The sequence below is a fragment of the Dysidea avara genome, chromosome 1, assembly GCF_963678975.1.
Source record: "Dysidea avara chromosome 1, odDysAvar1.4, whole genome shotgun sequence".
Taxonomy (NCBI): domain Eukaryota; kingdom Metazoa; phylum Porifera; class Demospongiae; order Dictyoceratida; family Dysideidae; genus Dysidea; species Dysidea avara.
In genome coordinates, this window is record NC_089272.1 from 20,552,256 (window position 1) to 20,577,167 (window position 24,912).

The 24,912-nt window shown below is 37.8% G+C and overlaps 1 protein-coding gene across 5 annotated transcripts in view; it reads left to right on the forward strand.

The window, feature by feature from the left end:
• Positions 1-24,912, forward strand: part of LOC136258726 (1-phosphatidylinositol 4,5-bisphosphate phosphodiesterase beta-1-like) — a 160,676-nt gene that overhangs the window by 83,730 nt on the left and 52,034 nt on the right. For all 5 annotated transcript variants that reach the window (XM_066052073.1, XM_066052089.1, XM_066052097.1 and 2 more), the window contains 5 exons: positions 10,391-10,459; positions 12,267-12,366; positions 12,475-12,559; positions 24,389-24,461; positions 24,512-24,563. In XM_066052073.1, coding sequence (XP_065908145.1) covers positions 10,391-10,459; positions 12,267-12,366; positions 12,475-12,559; positions 24,389-24,461; positions 24,512-24,563 — 379 coding nt within the window. The remainder of the gene's footprint in view (positions 1-10,390; positions 10,460-12,266; positions 12,367-12,474; positions 12,560-24,388; positions 24,462-24,511; positions 24,564-24,912) is intronic.

The following is a 24,912-nucleotide window of genomic DNA, read 5'->3' on the forward strand; positions in this document are numbered from 1 at the left end:
AGGTTGATTTGTTTGTAGATGAACTCTCTACAGGGTAATTTACTTGTAGCTGAACTCCTTACTTTGTGTCTAGTTTGTAGCTGATCTCTCTACAGGGTGATTTGTTTGTAGCTGAACTCCTTACATTGTGTGTAGTTTCTAGCTGATCTCTCTACAGGGTGATTTTTTGTAGCTGATCTCTCTACAAGTTGATTTGTGTGTAGCTAATCCCTCTGCAGGTTGATTTGTTTGTAGCCGATCTCTCTACAGGTAATCTGATTGTAGCTGAACTCTCTATAAGGTGATTTGTTTGTAGCTGATCTCTCTACAGGTAATCTGTTTGTAGCTGAACTCTCTATAAGGTGATTTGTTTGTAGCTGATCTCTCTGCAGGTTGATTTGTTTTAGCTGAACTCTCTACAGGGTGATTGCTTGTAGCTGAACTCCTTACATTGTGTCTAGTTTCTAGCTGATGTCTCTACAGGGTGATTTTATTATTATTATTATTATTATTATTATTATTGTTACTGAGCAGACAGCATAGCTGATATGCTCAGGAAAAGAAAAGCAATCATAAAATGAATTTAGCTACGTAGTTACAAAGATTACAGTTATTGAGTTCTATACAATGTTTGCAGTTCCGCTGAAAAAGAGTCAATATTGTTGCTCTCAATGATGGAGCTGAACTCTCTTTAGGGTGATTTGTTTCTAGCTGATCTCTCTATAGGTAGATTTGTGTTGATTTGTTCATTGCTGATCGCTCTAAAGGTTGATTTGTTGCAGCTGATCACCCTGCAAAGTGTTTTGTTTGTAGCTGATCACTGTAAAGGGTAATTTGTTTGTAGCTGAACTCTCTCCACAGTGACTTGTGTGTAGCTGAATTCTGTGTAACTGAATTCTCTAGAGAGTGACTTAATTGTAGCTGAATTCTCTACACAGTGCATGACTTGTTTATAGCTGAACTTTCTTCAGTGTGACTTGTAATGTTCTGAATCTCTATAGTGATATATTTGCTTAACTCTCCACATGGTGACTGTCTTCTTGCTGAACTGTCTATAAGATTAACTGTTTGCAGCTGAACTCTCTACAGAATAACTTGTGATGTAATAAAATTCTATAATGGAGTAAATAAATTAGCCGAATGCTCTATTAGGGTGACTGTTCTATTAGAGTATCTCGATCTCGCATTTGCTACACGGAGTTGGCTTTCGAATCATAACTCAGTGGTTTGTAATCCGATTCTTCTGTACTACTGCAAGGACTTTCTATGAAGATTATTCCAGCTATACACCGATTTTCAGCTCATTGCTCTAAGCGGTTTGCCTAGTAGGCGTGAAAACTAATACTTTTTTATTCATAAAAATCGATTGTGTAATTGTGACACAGGTTGGGTTTTGTGTCATATCTCCATGGTCTTTATCTCGATTCCTTTCAAACCACCAAAAGGCACTCCTACGATGGTTACTCCATCTACATAGCAATTTTCAACTCATTCCATGAAGCGGTTTACCCTGTAGGCGTGACAACAAATCGATCTTGTTTTACGCGAATAATCGGTCATAACTCCTGAACCATTCATTGGATTTGTACCACATTTGATGCTAGGATTCGCCTTTGGACTCCCTCTCTGTGTTCCAAATTTCAAGGCGATCGGAGTACGCGTTTGCTTGTTATAGCAATTTTTGCAAGTGTGCGAAAAGACGAAGAAGAAAAAAAAAACGAAGAAAAATAACGAAACTTTGGCAGCTCGTATCTCGGAAATGGCTGGAGCTATTTCCTTCAAATTTGGAATGTAGACTCCCTTGGCTGGCGGGCAACTGTGTAGCAAATTTGGTTCCAATCAGATAAGTGATCACCGAGATACAAAGGTGTGAAAATGATGTTTTCGTTCTTCCTGTCAATATACTCACGGTGTGGCGCGCCGGCTTCTTGGGCCGCACGACACACTATCGTGTGTCTTGATGTTGTAAAGAGTTCATCTACGTACAAGCAGATCACCCTGTAGAGAGTTCAGCTACATTTCAAGTCACCCAGTAGAGAGATCAGCTGCAAATTATCCTGTGGGGATTAATTGACATGTAATAAATATCTAATCAAAAACAGCCAAGCTGTAAAAAAAGGTGCGGCCCCCAAAAAGGCCATGGTGAAAAAAGATGTGAAATCCAAGGTGGCGGCCAAGAAATGGCTGTGATGGTAGGTTAATGGTTACATTTTAATAACAACAATTCAGGTGAATTTGGTGCCAAGACCAAGCGGCACAAAATTCACCTGAATTGCCGTTATTAAAATGTAACCATTAACCTACCATCACAGCCATTTCTTGGCCGCCACCTTGGATTTCACATCTTTTTTCACCATGGCCTTTTTGGGGGCCGCACCTTTTTTTACAGCTTGGCTGTTTTTGATTAGATATCACTTCTTTTTGTATTTGTATACTGCAAAGCCGGCCTATGGCTGGCTTTGGGGCTTTTTTAACCCATGTGTTTTTTTCTTTACCACAGGAAGAAGAAAAGAACTTAAAGAAGAATTTTAGTACTTCAATTATTTTTGATTTTATTAGTAATTATACAAATTATATACATATATTTATTACATGCTCATTATTCCCCACAGGATTTTTTTTGCAGCTGATCTCTCTACTGGGTGACTTGAAATGTACCTGAACTATATACAGGATGGTTTCTTTGTAGCTGAACTCTCTGTAACAGGTGATTTGTTTGCAGCTAAACTCTCTACATGGTGGTGTCTTTATAGCCGAACTCTCTACATGATGGTTTCTTTGTAGCTGAACTCTCTATAAGGTGACTTCGTCTAGCTGAACTCTCTACAGGGTGATTTGTTTGTAGTTGAATTCTGTACAGGTGGTTTCTTTGTAGCTGAACTCTGTACATGATGGTTTCTTTGTAGCTAAACTCTTTACAAGGTGACTTCTTCTAGCTGAACTCTCTACGGGGTAATTTCTTTGTAGCTGAACTCTCTATATGATGGTTTCTTTGTAAATGAACTCTCTACAAGGTGAATTCTTCTACCTGATCTCTCTACAGGGTGATTTGTTTGTAACTGAACTCTGTACAAGTGCGTTTTTGTGGGTGATCTCACTGCAGGTTGATTTGTTTGTAGCTGAACTCACTAAAGGGTGATTTTGCTTGTAGCTGAACTCCTTGCATTGTATCTAGTTTCTAGCTGATCTCTCTACAGGGTGATTTGTTTGTAGCTGATCTCTCTACAAGTTGATTTGTGTGTAGCTGATCTCTCTGCAGGTTGATTAATTTGCAGCCGATCTCTCTACAAGGTAATTTGTTTGTAGCTGAACTGTCTATAAAGTGATTTATTTGTAGCTGATCTCTCTGCAGGTTGATTTGTTTTAGCTGAACTCTCTACAGGGTGATTTACTTGTAGCTGAACTCCTTACATTGTGACTAGTTTCTAGCTGATCTCTCTACAGGGTGATTTGTTTGTAGCTGATCTCTCTACAAGTTGATTTGTGTGTAGCTGATCTTTCTACTGGTTGATTTGTTTGTAGCCGATCTCTCTACAGGGTAATTTGTTTGTAGCTGAACTCTGTACAAGGTGCTTTTTTGTAGGTGATCTCACTGCAGGTTGATTTGTTTGTAGCTGAACTCACTGAAGGGTGATTTGCTTGTAGCTGAACTCTTTACACTGTGTCCAGTTTCTAGCTGATCTCTCTACAGAGTGATTTGTTTGTAGCTGAACTCTGTATAAGGTGATTTATTTGTAGCTGAACTCCTTACATTGTGTGTAGTTTCTAGCTGATCTCTCTACAGGGTGATTTGTTTGTAATTGATCTCTCTACAAGTTGATTTATGTGTAGCTGATCTCTCTGCAGGTTGATTTGTTTGTAGCCGATCTCTCTATAGGGTAATTTGTTTGTAGCTGAACTCTCTATAAGGTGATTTGTTTGTAGTTGATCTCTCTGCAGGTTGATTTGTTTTAGCTGAACTCTCTACAGGCTGATTTGTTTGTAGCCGATCTCTCTACAGGGTAATTTGTTTGTAGCTGAACTCTCTACAAGTTGATTTGTGTGTAGCTGATCTCTCTGCAGGTTGATTTGTTTGTAGCCGATCTCTCTACAGGGCAATTTGTTTGTAGCTGATCTCTCTACAGGGTGATTTTTTTGTAGCTGACCTCTCTTCAGGGTGATTTGTTTCTAGCTGATCTCTCTACAGGGTGATTTTTTGTAGCTGACCTCTCTTCAGGGTGATTTGTTTCTAGCTGATTGCTCTACAGGTTGATTTGTTTGTAGATGAACTCTCTACAGGTTGATTTGTTTGTAGATGAACTCTCTACAGGGTAATTTGCTTGTAGCTGAACTCCTTACTTTGTGTCTAGTTTGTAGCTGATCTCTCTACAGGGTGATTTGTTTGTAGCTGAACTCCTTACATTGTGTGTAGTTTCTAGCTGATCTCTCTACAGGGTGATTTTTTGTAGCTGATCTCTCTACAAGTTGATTTGTGTGTATATAGCTGATCTCTCTGCAGGTTGATTTGTTTGTAGCCGATCTCTCTACAGGTAATCTGTTTGTAGCTGAACTCTCTATAAGGTGATTTGTTTGTAGCTGATCTCTCTGCAGGTTGATTTGTTTTAGCTGAACTCTCTACAGGGTGATTGCTTGTAGCTGAACTCCTTACATTGTGTCTAGTTTCTAGCTGATGTCTCTACAGGGTGATTTTTTGTAGCTGAACTCTCTTCAGGGTGGTTTGTTTCTAGCTGATCTCTCTACAGGTAGATTTGTGTTGATTTGTTTATTGCTGATCGCTCTAAAGGTAATTGATTTGTTGCAGTTGAACACCCTGCAAAGTGTTTTGTTTGTAGCTGATCACTCTAAAGGGTAATTTGTTTGTAGCTGAACTCTCTCCGCAGTGACTTGTGTGTAGCAGAATTCTGTGTAACTGAATTCTCTAGAGAGTGACTTAATTGTAGCTGAATTCTCTACACAGTGCATGACTTGTTTATAGCTGAACTTTCTTCAGTGTGACTTGTAATGTTCTGAATCTCTATATTGGTATATTTGCTTAACTCTCCACATGGTGACTGTCTTCTTGTTGAACTGTCTATAAGATTAACTGTTTGCAGCTGAACTCCCTACAGAATAACTTGTGATGTAATAAAATTCTATAATGGAGTAAATAAATTAGCCGAATGCTCTATTAGGGTGACTGTTCTATTAGAGTATCTCGATCTCGCATTTGCTACACGGAGTTGGCTTTCGAATCATAACTCAGTGGTTTGTAATCCGATTCTTCTGTACTACTGCAAGGACTTTCTATGAAGATTATTCCAGCTATACACCGATTTTTAGCTCATTGCTCTAAGCGGTTTGCCTAGTAGGCGTGAAAACTAATACTTTTTTATTCATAAAAATCGATCGCGTAATTGTGACACAGGTTGGGTTTTGTGTCATATCTCCGTGGTCTTTATCTCGATTCCTTTCAAACCACCAAAAGGCACTCCTACGATGGTTACTCCATCTACATAGCAATTTTCAACTCATTCTATGAAGCGGTTTACCCTGTAGGCGTGACAACAAATCGATCTAATTTTACGCGAATAATCGGTCATAACTCCTGAACCATTCATCGGATTTGTACCAAATTTGATACTAGGATTCGCCTTTGGACTCCCTTTCTGTGTACCAAATTTCAAGGCGATCGGAGTACGCGTTTGCTTGTTATAGCAATTTTTGCAAGTGTGCGAAAAGACGAAGAAGAAAAAAAAACGAAGAAAAAATAACGAAACTTTGGCAGCTCGTATCTCGGAAATGGCTGGAGCTATTTCCTTCAAATTTGGAATGTAGACTCCCTTGGCTGGCGGGCAACTGTGTAGCAAATTTGGTTCCAATCAGATAAGTGATCACCGAGATACAAAGGTGTGAAAATGATGTTTTCGTTCTTCCTGTCAATATACTCACGGTGTGGCGCACCAGCTTCTTGGGCCGCACGACACACTACCGTGTGTCTTGATATGCAAGAGTTCATAATATAATGAACTCTTGATATTTGCATTATATATATAATTTGTACATTTACTGATAAAATCAGAAAGAGTTAAAGTATTTATAAAATCTGCTTCATCTTTTTCTATTTTCTGTGGTAAAGAAAATTATATAGGTTAAAAAGCCCCAAAGCTGGCCATAGGCTGGCTTTGGGGTATACAAATACAAAAAGAAGTGAAATCTAATCAAAAACAGCCAAGCTGTAAAAAAAGGAGTGCGGTCCTTGAAAAGGCTATGGTAAAAAAAGATGTGAAATCCAAGGTGGTGGCCAAGAAATGGCTGTGATGGTAGGTTAATGGTAAAAATTTTAATAACGACAATTCAGGTGAATTTTGTGCCAATTGACCAAGCGGAAAAAGATGTGAAATCCAAGGTGGCGGCCAAGAAATGGCTGTGATGGTAGGTTAATGGTAAAAATTTTAATAACGACAATTCAGGTGAATTTTGTGCCAATTGACCAAGCGGCACCAAAATTCACCTGAATTGTCGTTATTAAAATTTTTACCATTAACCTACCATCACAGCCATTTCTTGGCCGCCACCTTGGATTTCACATCTTTTTTCACCATAGCCTTTTCAAGGGCCGCACTCCTTTTTTTACAGCTTGGCTGTTTTTGATTAGATTCTCTCTACAGGATGACTTGTTTCTAGCTGAACTCTGTGCAGGGTTATCTGTTTGTAGTTGAACTCTCTACAGCCTAGGATGACTTGTTTCTAGCTGAACTCTCTATAGGGTGATTTGTTTGTAGCCTCTACAAGGTAACTTCTTCTAGCTGATCTTTCTACAGGGCGATTTGTTTGTAGCTGAATTCTCTACAGGGTAATTTGTTTGCAGGTGAACTCTCTACATGGTAGTTTCTTTGTAGCTGAACTCTCTACAATGTGACTTCTTCTAGCTGAACTCTCTACAGGTTGACTTGTTTCTAGCAGATCTTTCTACAGGGTGACTTGTTTCTAGCTGAACTCTCTACAGGTGATTTTTTTGCAGCTGAACTCTCTACATGATGGTTTCTTTGTAGCTGAACTCTCTACAAGGTGACTTCTTCTAGCTGATCTCTATACAGGGTGATTTGTTTCTAATTGAACTCTCTACAGGGTAATCTGTTCATAGCTGAACTTTCTACTGGGTAATTTGTTTTCAGCTGAACTCTCTACTTGATGGTTTCTTTGTAGCTGAACTCTCTACATGGTGACTTCTTCTAGCTGATCTCTCTACAGGGTGATTTGTTTGTAGCTGAACTCTCTACATGGTGGTTTCTTTGTAACTGAACTCTCTACAACGTGATTTGTGACCGGATTTGCAAAAAAGTACCTTTTTCACACACAAAATTTGACCCGTTGTTTGGACTTTACAGCTTCATAACGTTTTGATCATGGTATATAATTACTTGAGATTTTCAACGAATGTAGCCACAGTATCTGGCTACATTTTGATACTAAGAGCAAGTTAATTGGTATAAGGAGTCAAGTGTTACATCATTTTGTTTGATGGTATGTCAAATGTGTGGAAAAGATACCTTTTCGCAAATCCAGTCACATTTCTTCTAACTGATCTCTCTACAGGATGATTTGTTTGTAGCTGAACTCTCTACAGGATGACTTGTTTCCAGCTGAACTCTCTACAGGGTGATCTGTTTGTAGTTGAACTCTGTGCAGGGTGATTTGTTTCCAGCTGAACTCTCTGCAAGGTGACTGCATTGTAGCTGATCTCTCTACAGGGTGACTTGTTTCTAGGTGAACTCTCTACAGGGTGACTTGCCTGTAGCTGAATTGTCTATCAGATTAACTGTTTGTAATTGAATTCCCTACAGAATAACTTTCAATGTAATATAATTCTATAATGGAGTAAGTTATAAACGTAGCTGAATGCTCTATTAGGATGACTGTTCTATTAGAGTATCTCGATCTCGCATTTGCTACACGTAGTTGCCTTTTGAATCATAACTCAGTGGTTTGTAATCCGATTCTTCTGTACTACTGCAAGGACTTTCTATGATGATTATTCCAGCTACATACTGATTTTCAGCTCATTGCTCTAAGCGGTTTGCCTGGTAGACGTGAAAACTAATAGTTTTTTATTCATAAAAATCGATGGCGTAATTTTGTCACAGGTTGGTTTTGTGTCATATCTCCATAGTCTTTATCTTGATTCCTTTCAAACCACAAAAAGGCACTCCTACGATGGTTACTCCATCTACATATCAATTTTCAACTCATTCCTCCAAGGGGTTTACCCTGTAGGCGTGACCTTATTTTACGCAAATAATCGGTCATAACTCCGGGAATGTTCATCGGATTGCTACCAAAGCTGGTACTGAGATCCGTCTTAATGAACTCTTTACATGTGCCAAATTTCAGCCTGATTGAAGCACGCATTCGTGTTTTATGGCGGATTTTGCGAAGTGTGCGAAATGAAGATGATGAAGAATTAAAAAACGAAGAAAATTAACACGAAATTTTGTTTGCTCGTATTTCAGAAATGGTTGGAGCAATTTTCTTAAATTTGGTATGTAGACTCCCCTAACTGGCCGGCACCACTGTTGCAAATTTGGTTCCAATCGGATAAGGGATCACAGAGCTACGTAGGTGTGAAAATTGCGTTTTCTTTCTTCCTGTTAATATACTCATGGTGTGGCGCGCTGGCTTCTTGGGCTGCACGACACACTACTGTGTGTCCAGGTAATTAAGGCGGCCACACCAGACACCAATATGAAGGAAGTTCGCCACGCCAGCTGCACAAGACAAGGAATGGTATGTCTGTTTGTATTGTTTTGTATTGTAAAGAGCATGGTATGTGTTTTAATGTTTTCTTGTATATTTTTCCTTCACCTGGCTTACTAGACTCTGGCTGGCTTGTATCTCTTGGTTCACCTGGCTTGCATATTCTTAACTACTACAGTATTGTGTATCTCCTGTAAGTAGTGTATACATATAGTGTGTATCCATCACTGTGCCATTTCCACACCACTGATGAACCGTATTCAGCTCCCGGTGACCTCTAGTTGATGTTAATACTGTGCTGTATATTACCTGCTTAGCTGAATAATTTTCATCTTCGGTGATGTTGCCAATAATGTATTACTGCATACAATACTGCAATAAAGTACAGTTCTCTCCTGTATGTTTTGTATGCATATACTGTGTGCACATCACTGTGCCATTGCCACACCAATGACGTACCGGCACTTAGCTACTGGTGGCCTCTAGTTACGATTCCACTATAGTGTTATATCTGCATGTCACTATTGTGACATATTGAGTTGATTTTGGATCATAATTTCGATTGTGCTTTCATACTTGTGTGCATAGCCTCACCAGGGGATTGTTGCATTGGTGTATGCACTTACCAGAGGGTTGTCACGTTGGTGTATGTACTTGGGTGTATGTACTTGGTTGTATGTGACCCGGTCCTAGTAATAATAATAATAATGATGATGATGGTAGTAATAAATGTTACTACTTCATTTCGACATTGGTCTTTGCATAGTATATTTGTGGTCTTAAGCTTGATTTCTTTCAAACCACCAAAAGTCACTCCTACAATGGTTACTATAACTGCAGACCAATTTTCAACTAATTCCTTGAATTAGTTTACCCTGTAGGTGTGACAGAAGTTTGATCTTATTTTACACAAATAATTAGTCATACCTCTGTGAGTCTTAATTAGATTTCCACTAAAATTGGTACTGAGATTCACTTTAATAGCCCCTTTAGGTGTGCCAAATTTCAGCTTGATTGGAGTATGCATTTGTGTTTTATAATGGCTTTTGCAAAGTGTGCAAAAATAAGTCGTATGTATGACTGTTCTATTAGAATTTTTAATATGCAGTGACTGTTCTATTAGAGTATTTCAATCTTTTCATGCAAATATAACAAGCTGCAGTTCCTCAATGTTTACAAATCAAATTCTGCACTATTTATGCTAGAATAATTATTAACACTGTTTCTGTACTGTTATGCTACAAATGCTGCTAGCATAGTATTGCGATAATCATTATGATGATGAAAATTGGTGCAAGTGTTTATTGATTGGTATTGGAATACCTTAATAACCAGTATCAATCAATGCTAAAATGGCAATATTGGCTCTGATTTGATACTGATCCAATTATCGGTGGGTAATTACATAAATTATGTGACCGGATTTGCAAAAAGGGTCTTCCACACACATCCAATTTTACCAACTTTGACAATTCATACCTTCAGATTGGAGACAGCTATTGACATAAAATTTGGTCATTAGTTAGTACCAACATGGCTTAATGGATGAAGAAAATTTCAGGTTGATATATATGCTACTTGAACACTAAGTTATAGTCTCCAAAGTTCATAGAATTGGATGTGTGTGGAGGACCCCTTTTTGCAAATCCGGTCACATATGTGAATTGTCTTATATTAGGAACATGATACTGAGAAAGCTACCTTAAGCCCTGACTACTCTGAAGAAGTAATAAGAAACTACCAGATGGTTAGTGTTTTAGCTTGAATTATGTGTACTGTACGTACATGCATGTATATTTTGAAAAATATATATTTCAATTGTACTTTTAGACTGTATTACAGCATTTGTGGAGTACAGTATATTTCATTGTATATTTTGTTATAGGCAAACAACAGTATCAGCAAGGAATTTCAGTGTTTGAAATGTTAGAGTTTGTGTATCCTATCCAACTCTTGTCCAATTATAAGTATATCTGTACCAAAACAGCCAAGCTGTAAAAAAGGGTACAGTCCGAGGGGTAGATCCAGGGGGGATCAAAGGATTCCATGGAACCCCTTTTTGGAAGAGCCTTAACAGTACTTGATGAGCTGCTGCCAAGTAATTCAGTATACCAAAATCGGTTTATTAGTCAAATAAGTACTCATTGCAAACACTACTAGTGACAAAATACTCAGTTTACCTTTCTTCACTGCAAAATCACTTGAAACTGCTACCCAGCATCTTAATACACAATAGGCGCCTCTAAAAATAATTATGTTTTAAAGCTATTGCAGTTACTTATAAAGACTTCAGTTGAATTTGTAAAGACCTAAATGGTAAAATTTTACAGTGAGACATTGCTGGAGAGTAATTATTTACTATGAAATATTACTGCTAGGTAGCTAGACTGAATTTGCAATTACCATGTTCCAGACTGGAACCCCCTTTTAAAAGTCTGGATAGTGGCAGGTTAGTGGCAAAAATTTAATAACAACAATTCTCAGGTGAATTTGGTGCCAAGAGCAGGCGGTGCCAAATTCACCAGCCATTAACCTACCATCACAGCCATCTCTTGGCCACCACCTTAGATTTCACATCTTTTTTTACCTTAGCCTCACCCTTTTTTACAGCTTGATCGTTTTGGTATAGATGTATAGATATCACTTCTTTTTGTATCTGTATCCAACCTATGTTTGGCTTTGGAGCTTCTTTAAATATCTTTTTTCTTTACAATAGAAATTTTTGCTTGTGGACATTAATTTACAGCTCAATAATTAACCCAATTTGGCCAGAGTCAGCCCTTTGTAGAGAGTTCAGTTACACCCTGTAGAGGACTCCACTACAACAAGTCACCCTGTAGAGAGTTCAGCTCCATTATAAGTTACCCTGTAGAGAGTTCAGCTACGTACATTAGAAGTCCCCATGTAGAGTGTTCAACTACGTACATTACAAGTTATCCTGTAGAGAGTTTAGCTACAAACAAAGTTACCATGTAGAAAGTTCTACTATAAACACACCAACTTGTAGGAGAGAAATTTTACAGTGTTATTTTTTTTAAAACAATGCATAATCCAAGCAAAGATTCAGCTCTTGGTCTCTTCCTCCTTTCTGCAGTAAAGATAATAGACAAGTAAAGGGAGCTCCAAAACCAGCCATGGATTGGTTTTGGAGGATACAAATGCAAAAAGAAGTGATATCTTTAAAACAACAGCCAAGGTGCAGCCCTTCCAAAAACACCAGGATGAGAAAGATGTAAAATCCAATGTGGCATCCAAGAAATGGTTGTGATGGTAGGTTAATGGCATAAATTTTAATAACAACAATTTAAGTAAATTTGGTGCCAAGAGCAGGGCAGCACCAAATACACTTAAATTGTTGTTATTATTTTTTTTTCCATCACAGCCATTTCTTGGACACCACCTTGGATTTCACTTCTTTTTCATCCTGGTGTTTTTGGAATGGCTGCACCCTTTCTCACAGCTTGGCTGTATTTTTTAGACAAAGAAGGTGACAGTGCAAACTATGTCTTAGATGGTCACATTTGTAATGTGTACATACATTTTGTTCTTCATAGTGTCACGTTAGTGAGGGTATGACATTGGTTGGTGGACCACTAGTTGAGATGTTGAACTACTGTACTGCTGTTAAATTTGAAAGCTTTGAAGCTGCTGAAAGTGAGTATGAGATAACAAGATATGCATTGGCATTTGAATGTACATGTATTTTTTGTGTTTGTTTACTGTTATTGTCCTTGTTGCTACTAACTTTGTTATTGTGTTTAGAACGAAATCACTGGAATTATGTCACATCAATGGATGAAGATAAAGCATTACAAATTCTATCAGCTAAACCTGTAGAGTTTGCAAAGTATCCTTATTCATACATGTAAACTTATGTATGTATGTATGTATTAGAGATGCAACGATACAGTGTGCAGACGTATCAATATATTGCCTCTGGTGTATCACGATACAGCAATATATTTTGCAATACAAAGTGGAGTCTAAGTAATGGTCTATATTGTTTTTTAATGAAGAGAAACAACTGAGCTAATTTTTCTTTGAGAAGCACTACATACTACGCAGTTTAACCACAATGTACAATAATTTGATTGTCAGACATGTTAATAAGCCACAATATGTTGATATATCACGATACACGGTATATCGATATGGTTTGACTTTGTATCAATACAGCGATATTGTCTTAAAACGATACGATACACGATATATCAATAATTATATTGTTGCATCTCTAGTATGTATGTATGTATGTATATAAAAATTTTATAGTTTCTGCTTCTTACTTTATTAAACTCAGCCAAGCTTAATGCAATCATTTCATATTTCATATCGCATACGAAACAAATAAGTTGATGTATTGCTATAATTTGAAAAACATTCGCCAGGTGTGTAGTAAAGGGTAACTAATAATTACCTTATTTACTAATTTCCATAATTAGATAAGTAATTTTAAGAAATTAAGTTTCTAAAGCAAAACACCTCTATACAAAGAAAGTGAAAATGCATAGATAGGTATCTTCTCAGCTGTCTTCTACTTAAATGTGTGTTATTTCACAAAGTCTTCTTCCAACATTCCAAGATGCAACAATGCAGGCTATTTTAGGGATGCAGCAATTATACCAGCATAATTTTGGACATCATAGGTATGTGTGGGAATCAGGAAGTATGCTAGCAATTTGAAATGATAATTATTGGTCATAAAAAGGTGACATAATTTTGGGAATAATGGGCATTTCTTAAAAGCAGAGTAGGTAATTTTTGAAGCAGTGCTCAGAAGCATAATGCTCAATTTTTGGAGCATAATAGCCTCTGACTAGTTATTTTTCAACCTTCACTATGTAAACTTTTTGGATCAAAGCACTTCACTCTCTTTCTACTGCCAATAACATTAAATGCTTTAACATCCCCTTCCAGTAGGCACAGTGATATTGCAGAGCTTACCTTTTCAAGAAGTTTACTATGATGCTTATAAAGCTGTTATATGTATCTAATCTAAGCTGTAAAAAAGGTGCGGCCCCTAAAGGCCATGGTGAAAAAAGATGTAAAATCCAAGATGGCAGCCAAGAAATGGCTGTGATGGTAGGTTAATGGTAAAAATTTTAATAATGACAATTCATGTGAATTTGTGTTTCGGTACCAAATTCACCTGAATTGTTGTTATTACAATTTTTACCATTAACCTACCATCACAGCCATTTCTTGGCCACCACCTTGGATTTCACATCTTTTTTCACCATGGCCTTTTAGGGGTCGCACCTTTTTTAAAGCTTAGCTGTTTTTGATTAGATATCATTTCTTTTTGTATTTGTATACCCCAAAATAGGCCGGCTTTGGGGCTTTTTAACCTATCCTTTTTCTTTACCACAGGAAGAATAAAAAGACAAAGCAGATTTTTAATACTTCATGCCTAATCCATGTCTTAATGGTGGAAACTGTGTAAAAATATCACTGGTGGCTACATGTGTGATTGTGTAGCAGGATTTACCGGTGTTAACTGTACTACAGATATTGATGATTGTGATCCTGATCCTTGGAACTTGTATTGATGAAGTTAATGGCTACACATGCTTATTGTAGAGCAGGATTTACTGCATCAGCAATTTTTAGCTCAATTTTAGCTGTGATTTGATTGTTGCTAATATAAAGAGACAGCAAAGATGATATACATCTCAATACATTGGCAATTTTCTTGATTCCTAATTCTTGTATATTACAATTGTTCAAAAGCAAATGTTGGAGAGATGGATTGTTTTTGATAGCAGATGCAATTGCAACAGCAGCTTCGTCAGCTATTTCATTGCAAGAAATATCCAAGTGCTTTAACATTGATAGTTTCATTACACTTGAAGTAATCTTCATAAGGCGAAGTCCAGAAAACTTACAATTTGATAGATTCAAATGTTGTAACATTATATTGCTCTCAATAACATCTGATATATCATCTGCCAAGCATTGACCATTCGCAATGCTGCTTAGATCTAAATGCCTTAAACAACCAAATAGTTTTAGGGGTGGTACAATTTTGCTGCTAAATGACTGTAGTTCAAACACACAATGACTCAATAATAAATGTGTTATGATTTTGTTGCTATGAAATATTTTATCCAATTCAATGGCAGCCATTTTGACTATAAAACTGTAACTAACATCAAAATAAGACAAACACATTTTATTTTGTAAGGCTTTGAAAACTGCAACAAGGCTAGCAGCATTGATTTGGCAATGAGATATGTTGAGATGCCTCAGTTTTACATTTGCTCTAATTACTTCACTAAAGTGTCTGCATTTACAATTGTATTCCCACTGATCTTTAGGTGACAGTATTTGATTCAATATTGACATATTGTAGTATGCTTATCTTGATAAACCCATTCAAAATTTGAAGAAATCCAGACTCTGATAAGTAGCAATATGATAAATCAATGTATTCTAACTGTGAGTGATCAACAATTGATGCTACGATACCTTCTGTAGAAGGTGTGATGATGTTTGAGCTCAAATTCAGGCATTTCAATGCAGGTTTTTGTCTAGCAGCTTAAAGTATGATTGAACTTGTATCTGGTCTTAAGCAGTTGTTTATTGCATGATTACTATAAACAACATCTCCAATCTTTGTGGCTGCCTGTTGTGTGATGCAGTTGTTGCCGAGGTTAAGGTGCACTAAAGAATTGATTTTTACCAATGCATCAGCTATTGCTACAAGCGCATGATCTCATAAACTGCAATCATTTAAATTTAAATGTTCCAACATGTTATTGCTGATAACTGAAGCTATTTCACCAGCAGATATATTGTCTATTGTATTTAAACTCATATCCAAATGCTATACAACATTGGAATACCTTGACATATCAAATTGTAGTTTAGAAGAAACTAGACTGTTATCTTTACTTGCTTCAGTTCAATATACTATTTTCTTGCAACATTTATGCTTAAATTCAACTAAGATTACCACACAATTGTCAGAGGCAGTAGCAGGAATTCTTTGCAATAGTTATAAATATATGAACTATTTCAGTTTGCAAAAATGTGAATTGTCAGCATCTCAAATAAAAATTATTGCTAAAGTGCTTTAAAAAGTGTCAAGTCTTTGCTGAACTCACTACAAGGTGATTTGTTTGTAGCTGGTCTCTCTACAGGGTGATTTGTTTGTAGCTGAACTCTCTACAGGGTGATTTGCTTGTAACTGAATTCCCTATATTGTGTCTAGTTTCTAGCTGATCTCTCTACAGGGTGATTTGTTTGTAGCTGAACTCTCTACATGGTGATTTGTTTCTAGCTGATATCTCTACAGGATGGTTTCTTTGTCACTGAACTCTCTACAAGGAGACTTGTTTCTAGCTGATCTCTCTACAAGGTGACTTCCTCTAGCTGATCTCTCTACAGGTTGATTTGTTTGTAGCTCACAGGGTGATTTGTTTGCAGCTGAACTCTCTACAGGGTGATTTGTTTCTAGTTGATCTCTCTACAGGATGGTTTCTTTGTCACTGAACTCTCTACAAGGTGACTTGTTTCTAGCTGATCTCTCTACAAGGTGACTTCCTCTAGCTGATCTCTCTACACTGAGGGTGACTTGTATCTAGCTGAACTATCTACAGGATGATCTGTTTGTAGCTGAAATCTCCACAGGGTGACTTGTTTCTAGCTGATCTCTCTATAGGGTAACTTGTTTCTAACTGAACTCTCTATAGAGTGGGTTCTTTGTAGCTGAACTCTCTACAAGGTGCATGACTTCTAGCTGATCTCTCTATAGGGTGACTTGATCTCTCTGTAGGGTGACTTTTATCTAACTGAACTCTCTACAGGGTGATTTGTTTGTAGCTGAACTCTCTACAGGGTAATTTATTTGCAGCTGAACTCTATGCAGGGTGATTTGTTTGTAGCTGAACTCTCTACAGGATGGCTTCTTTGTAGCTGAACTCTCTACAAGGTGACTTGCTTCTAGCTGATCTCTCTAGACTGTGACTTCTTCTAGCTGATCTCTCTACAGGGTGACTTGTATAGCTGAACTCTCTACAGGGTGATCTGTTCATAGCTGAACTCTCTACAGGGTGATTTGTTTGTAGCTGAAATCTCTTGTTTCAAACTTATCTCACTGTAGGGTAACTTGTTTGTAGCTGAACTCTCTACAGAGTGATTTTTTTGTAGCTGAACTCTGTATAGGGTGATTTTTGTACCTGAACTTTATACAGGATGATTTGTTTGTAGTTGATCTCTCTACAGGTTTTCTTTGCAGCTGAGATCTCTACAGGGTGACCTCTTCTGAGCTCTCTCTTGTTTCTAGCTGATCTCTCTACAGAGTAACTTATTTGTATAGCTGAACTCTCTACACGGTGACTTGTTTGTAGCTGAATTCTCTTCAGAGTGACTTACTTGTAGCTGAACATTGTATAAACTATAAAGTGACTTGTCTGTAGCTGAACTCTCTACAGGGTTACTTGTTTGCAGCTGATCTCTATAGAGTAACTTGTTTGTATACATGAACTCTCTACAGGGTAGTTTCTTTGTAGCTGAACTCTCTACACAGTGACTTGTTTGTAGCTGAATTCTCTAGAGAGTGTAGCCGAACTCTCCGCGGGGTTCATGACTTGTTTATAGCTGAACTCTAGTGTGGCTTGTAATGTTCTGCATCACTACAGCAATATATTTGTAGCTGAACTCTCTATAGGGTGACTTGCTTCTTGCTGAACTGTCTATAAGATTAACTGTTTGCAGCTGAACTCCCTACAGAATAACTTGCAATGTAATAGAACTCTATAATGGAGTAAATAAACTAGCTGAATGCTCTATTAGGGTGACTGTTCTATTAGAGTATCTCGATCTCGCATTTGCTACACGGAGTTGGCTTTCGAATCATAACTCAGTGGTTTGTAATCCGATTCTTCTGTACTACTGCAAGGACTTTCTATGAAGATTATTCCAGCTATATACCGATTTTCAGCTCATTGCTCTAAGCGGTTTGCCTAGTAGGCGTGAAAACTAATACTTTTTTTTATTCATAAAAATCGATCGCGTAATTGTGACACAGGTTGGATTTTGTGTCATATCTCCATGGTCTTTATCTCGATTCCTTTCAAACCACCAAAAGGCACTCCTACGATGGTTACTCCATCTACATAGCAATTTTCAACTCGTTCTATGAAGCGGTTTACCCTGTAGGCGTGACAACAAATCGATCTTGTTTTACGCGAATAATCGGTCATAACTCCTGAACCATTCATCAGATTTGCACCAAATGTGATGCTAGGATTCGCATTTGGACTCCCTTTCTGTGTGCCAAATTTCAAGGCGATCGGAGTACGCGCATGCGTTTTATAGCAATTTTTGCAAGTGTGCGAAAACACGAAGGAAAAAAATCGAAAATTTGGCATCTCGTATCTCGGAAATGGCTGTAGTGATCTCCTTCAAATTTGGAATGTAGACTCCCCTGGATGGCGGGTAACTCTGTATATAGCAAATTTGGTTCCTATAGGATGAGGGAACACCGAAATACAAAAGTAGGGTCCGCAACGTGAAATTTCGACCTCCGAAAATCAACTACCAAACCACCCACAAATGCTAGGCTAGGTACCACTTAGAAAATGCCAGAATGGTGGTATTTTTCATTAACGTCTTGTCGTGCAAATCGGCGAATATGCTTACAAATTACGAGATTTTTTGCTATATCTTCAAGGAAATGTCTTTTAAAGCTACAATACGCACTCTCAACCTTTCTTACTAACTGTACTTTAAACTAAAACCATCAGTGGCTGCATTGTCTGGAGCAATTTCCAGCCGCAGCATCGCTAAAATGAAATTTCGGACTCGAAAAAAGGTTCGATGCCACTGGAGCACACAGTAGCGATGCCAAAGTAACCCTCCCAAGTCAAACTGGTCTGGAATGGGTCCAACTACTACCACACCAAGTATCATCGAATTCCAAAATTGTTTGCCATCTGGCTGAGCTCGACGGCTGTCAAAAATGGCCTACTTTATTCCACGGACTGGACTGGACTTGTGGACTGAGCTGGAAACAGCTTTTAAACAATAATCCAGGAATTATCCATCTCTTGCAACACTGGAGACAACACTATCGAGCTACAACTGCTGCTGCTGGCTCTTCCTTACAAGCCATGACACTAGTGCATGCACTAATTAATTAGAATACACTTACGATACATGCCATACTAGCAGTGATACAGCATGATAAAGGCTATTATTATAGCGTAGGTGTTTTCCTTTGTTGCTTTAGCACTAGTGTTAACAGCTGTAGAGATGAGCTAGTAATTATTCTTAGCAGGTAACTAGGTGGCACCACCAAGCAAGGTGATGGGGCTATGCAAATAATCTGGCTCATCACTCCATTTATTTTAGATCAGAGAAAGATTGAAAAAGTCCAACGAAGAGCTACCCATTTGTTACCAACACTGGCTGATAAATCCTACTCTGAAAGATTATCCTTACTACAATTGCCATCCTTAGCTCATCGACGACTAAGAGGAGATCTTATTTTGTTATATAAAATTCTAAATAATTATTTTAGTTCAGACTTTCACAACTTCTTCACTTACACTAATACTATCACAAGGGGACATCAAATTTAAGTTATTTAAATCATTTTCAAGATTAAAAATAATGTAGATCTGATTATTTTTTTAATAGGATTCTCAATGACTGGAATGGCTTACCTGACTATGTTGTAAATGCTAATTCAATTAATTGTTTTAAATCATTGTTAGATTCTCACTTAGATAATTCTAGATTTATTTTGTATAGCCATCTTATGACAGAGATGCCAACCTCTGAACAATTTTAGGAGTGAGACCTCAAATACTACCAGCAATGTGGACCAGACTCCAGTGCAGCTCCAGGATTTTTTGGTAGTGAAGACCAAAAAAAAAAAAAAAAAAAAAAAAAGAAGGTCGCTGCATGCTCAAAGTACAAAAATAAGCACATGGCTAATGATGGAGCAGATAAGGCGTGACAAATGCGTGAGAATTAAGCTGATAGAGTGAGAAACAGAGGGTTAGGCGTGAGAGCGTGAGATTACTAGCCAAAGAGTGAGACTCACACCTAATGCGTGAGAGTTGGCACGTCTGTTATGATTGTACAAATTTTGTGTTGACCCGGTATACAGGCAGTGCCTTTACTGGTAATTAATAATACTAATACTAATACTACAACCCCAACGCTAGTGTTAAGTACTGAAGCAACAAAGGAAAACATGTACGCTACAACAATAGCCTCTGTCACGCTTTATCACTGCAAATACACGTGCCAGTATCGTAAGTGTATTCTAATTGATTAGTGCATGCGCTAGTGTCATCCGACTTGTAAGGAAGAGCAGTACCAGCAGTTATAGCTCGATAGTGGTGTCTCCAGTGTTGCAAGAGATGGATAATGGCTGGATTATTGTTTAAAAGCTGTTTCCAGCTCAGTCCACGAGTCCAGTCCAGTCCAGTCTGCGAGTCCAGTCCAGTTCATGGAATAAAGTAGGCCGTCAAAAATTCATCAAAAATGCTGATTTTATTCACTAACGGGAACTTTTGCTAGCCAGATGTGCAAGATTACTTCTCAAAAGCTTGCTAGACCCATAGCCAGTAGCTTTCATTCATATGGTTGGTCTGGCAGCTCTTCTAGCGACCTCAAAAACTGCCAAATGCCACAAAATTTGCCGATATCGACCAATTTACAATGCGTTAAAGAAATTTTGCACACTAAACGTGATGCTTTGCCTCTCTAAAGTCATGCTGCATCCTTGTTTAATTATATTCGTCCATAGGGTAGCACTGGCAGCTCTCTTATCGAGGCCAAAATCCATCACAATGCTAATCTCACCATTTGTCATCAGTTTTAGGAAGTTTTACAAGTCAAACATGCTGGTTTGCCTCTCTACATCTTTACTGGACGTTTCAATCACCTTCGTCTGTGTAGGCACCTTTCTTAAGTCTCTTGAAAATGTCAGAGCACGCCAATTGGGCGCAACCATCAACACCACTTACTGCTTATTTTGTTTCATTGATTCCACGAAAATCCAGCAGAAATATTACATAACCCAACTGGAGTTAGTCTAGTTTTAAATATCCACCCTTCGGAACTCTACACGAATTGAAATTTCGATTGTGGTTTTTGATAATCGGAATTTGCATTTCGGTAATCATTTGTATAAACATGTCGAGTACAATATTTAGAGCTAGACTAACTCCATTTTCGCTCTATTACATTTCTGCTGGTTTTCCTGTAATTCTTGCGTGGAACCAATGAAACAAAGGTATTGATGGTTGTGCCAAATTGGCGTGCTGTGACGTTTTCAAGAGACTGAAGAAAGCTGCCTACACAGACAAAGGTGATTGAATGGTCCAGCAAGGATGTAGAGAGGTAAACCAACATGTTTGACATGTAAAACTTCCTAAAACTGATGACAAATGGTGAGATGGGCAATAAGAGAGCCGCCAGTGCCACCCTATGGACGAATATAACTAAACAAGGATGCAGCATGACTTTAGAGAGGCAAAGCATCACGTTTTGTGTGCAAGATTTCTTTAACGCATTGTAAATTGGTCGATATCAGCAAAATTTGTGGCATTTGGCAGTTTTTGAGGTCGCTAGAAGAGCTGCCAGACCAACCATATGAATTAAAGCTACTGGCTATGGGTCTAGCAAGCTTTTGAGAAGTAAACTAGCACATCTAGCTAGCAAAAGTTCCTGTTAGTGAATAAAATTGGCATTTTTGACGAATTTTTGACAGCCGTCAAGCTCAGCCAGATGGCAAACAATTTTGGAATTCGATGATATTTGGTGTGGTAGTAGTTGGACCCATGCCAGACCAGTTTGACCTGGGAGGGTTACTTTGGCATCGCTACTGTGTGCTCCAGTGGCATCGAAACTTTTTTCGAGTCCGAAATTTCATTTTTGCGATGCTGCAGCTGGAAATTGCTCCAGACAATGCAGCCACTGATGGTTTTAGTTTAGAGTACAGTTAGTAAGAAAGGTTGAGAGTGCGTATTGTAGCTTTAAAAGACATTCAGTCCTTGAAGATATAGCAAAAAATCTCGTAATTTGTAAGCATATTCGCCGATTTGCACGACAAGACGTTATTGAAAAATAATGCCAATCTGGAATTTTCTAAGTGGTACCTAACCTAGCATTTTGTGGGTGGTTTGGTGATTGATTCTTGGAGGCCAAAATTTCACGTTGCAGACCCTAATGCACTTGTCAATTTCATACCCTACCCCCGGGGAATACAGGAGATTTGACAAATCATGGTGTCAAATTCCCCACTACTGGGGCAAAATCGGCTGTCAAATCCCCACTATGTCCCCACCGCCATAGTAGGGGATTTGACAACACCTCAAGGATGACTAAGCGCATATTTCATGCATGTGACTAGTAATAAACCTGCCCTGTAGCTAGTAAAATTATAGCAAGTGCGATTTTATTGTTTAGAAATGCAACTACCGAAAATCGGTCAGTGAATTGGACAACTGTCAATTGCCCCAGGGGTGGGGACAAGAAGCAATGTCAAACCCCCACCTGGGGTGTGGGGACACCCGGGGGTGGGAGGGTGGGGCATGAAATTGACAAGTGCATAACAAAGGTGTGAAAATGACGTTTTCTTTCTTCCTGTCAATATACCCACTGTGTGGCGCACCGGCTTCTTGGGCCTCCATGTAATAGCCAAGCTGTATAAAAAGAGTGCAGCTTTAAAAAGCCTCAGTGAAAAAAGTTGTGAAGTCAAAGGTGGCAGCCATGAAATAATAAATTTTAAAGCCATTATTAAAATTTATTATCATTAACATCATTGCATGACCACCACCTTTGATTTTGCAACTTTTCACCCAGGCTTTTTAAGGCTGCACCCTTCTTATAATGCTTGACTGTTTTTGTATAGATTTCACTTATTTTTGTATTTTAAATATCCCAAAGCCAATGATAAACTGGCTTTGAGGCTTGCTTTTACACAAATCATTGTTTTTTTCTTATCTACAGATACAATGACGATCATATAAGACAAAGTAGTACTCTATCAATGCAAAAAAAATACTAATGATCCGATACCAAAGCCAAAGGATTTATGCAATTGCTAACCAATAATTATAGTGATAATTGCTGTATAATTTTGTGCTTGCTTGTTCATGGCTATAGCTTGGTACCTGTATTTATTTGCACTAGTGTTTTATAACAAAGTAAGTTCCTTCCAAGTGAGGTATGCATGATTGTACTGTTTCTCTATTAGGATTTTATTTTGCAGAGATTGTTCTATTAGAGTATCTCAATTTTTCCTGCAAAACGTGATAAGTTGCAGTTGCTCAACTTTAGTAAATCCTACATCTTTTATACTAGAATATGATTTCCAGCCTGTTGTCACAAGTTTTGCTAGAATAGCACTTATTATGGTGATTATGATGATGATGATGATTGGTGCAAGTCGTAGTGTACTACCAATACCAATTGATACCAAAATGGCTATAATGTCAGCTCCAACCTGGTGGAATACTAGAGAAGTTACAATAGTATAGTTATTTTGATTAGTTTTGTAATACTCTAATAGAGCACTTTTTTTTTCGAGGATTTCTAATAGAACAGACATAGATTGCTCCAGAACAATCTAGATTTTCCATTGGTAGATCTATTACTATTGAGTAGATTTTAGCAAGAATTTTCATTTATATAGTAGAAATTAAGTGAGGTGAACAGCCATAATAGCAGTGGCTCAGTGGTTTAGGATTTGTTCAGTATGAATCGAAGGTCCCTGGTTTGAACGCTGCTGGTAAGTTGTTCTGTCAACATTTTTTCTTTATCCTGCGGTGACTGTTCTATTGGAGTATCTTGATCCCACGATTTACGGTTGTTTGGTTTTTGCCTTGTAACTGTATAGCTGTCAATACAATGTCTTTTTAACCACTAAGGTTTGAGCTATGATTGGTAGCCTATACGCATACCGATTTTTATGTTATTCCCATAAGCGGTTTATCTTGTAGGTGTGACAAAAGGTCGGCCATTTTAATGCAAATAATCATCTGTAGCTCTAGGACTATTTGTCAAATTTGCACCAAACTTGGTACGTGCTTTTGCTACAATACATTCTTAATGTGCACCAAAGCTCAAGAAAATTGAGTTACACATTTGCATTTTGTAATTTAAAGTGTGCAAAAGAATAATCTAAGCCCCTAAATGAAGAGGAAAAAATGAAGAAATTAAGTCAAATTTTGAGGGCTTGTATTTCATGATTGCATTAGGCCATCTTGCTCAAATTTGGTATGTGGGGTGCTGAATGTGGAGGGCATTTGCAGTACAAAAATGATTTTCAATTTGAGAAGGGAGCATGGAATACATATGTGTGAAATTTGTGTTTTCTTCCTGTAAATATACTCATGGTGTGGCGTGCCAACTTTCTTGGCTGCACAACACACTACTGTGTGTCTTGATACGTGTGCAACATTCTGCTAACTTTCTTTTATCTCACATAGGACAGTTGCACGGACAGACCACTAGGAATCTTGTCATGTAAGACACACTTTTCCCAAAATAAGTTCAGAAAACAGGCATTCATCCATAGTTGACCTTCAACCTGAGTGGCTGGTTTTGAAAAAAGAATGATTCACACTGTCAAGAAAGGTTACGTGACAATTTTGAATGGGTTGTGACCAGGGGTTTTGAATATATAAATAACTACCCTTAACATATCACTAAGATATAATGCTCGTCAATTTACTCGTGTTTACCCGGCTGGGAGGAGGTTCAATTCATCCAACTACCTACCAGATGTTAGTTTAGTTAATATATTGTTCACAGTTTACTATTGCTATAATTTCAGTGGTACTGGAGTGCTGGTTGTCAGATTGTTGCATTAAATTATCAGACACCAGGTAATTATTATTTTCAATTGTAAATTGGTCTCATTCTTCCAAGGTGTTGTATGGGATTGGCAGATTCCATGCATGTCAATTTAAATACCAGGAACTATCCAAAGCAATACCCAACTTGTTTTTTGTTTGATTAATATTGTAATGGCTGAAAACTGAAGTATATAGTTTAGGCTTACAAGATGAACACTGAATATAAGAAACAGAAATAACATGGTAAAATTTAAAGTGTTGTTTGTACGTATGAAAATGAATTTCTAATGTATTAGGTCTTGATACCAATACAACATGGCTTTCAATTAGTCCACTCATTTGTGCTTTATTTTTCAGGTGCATGGCCTTGTAACAGTGC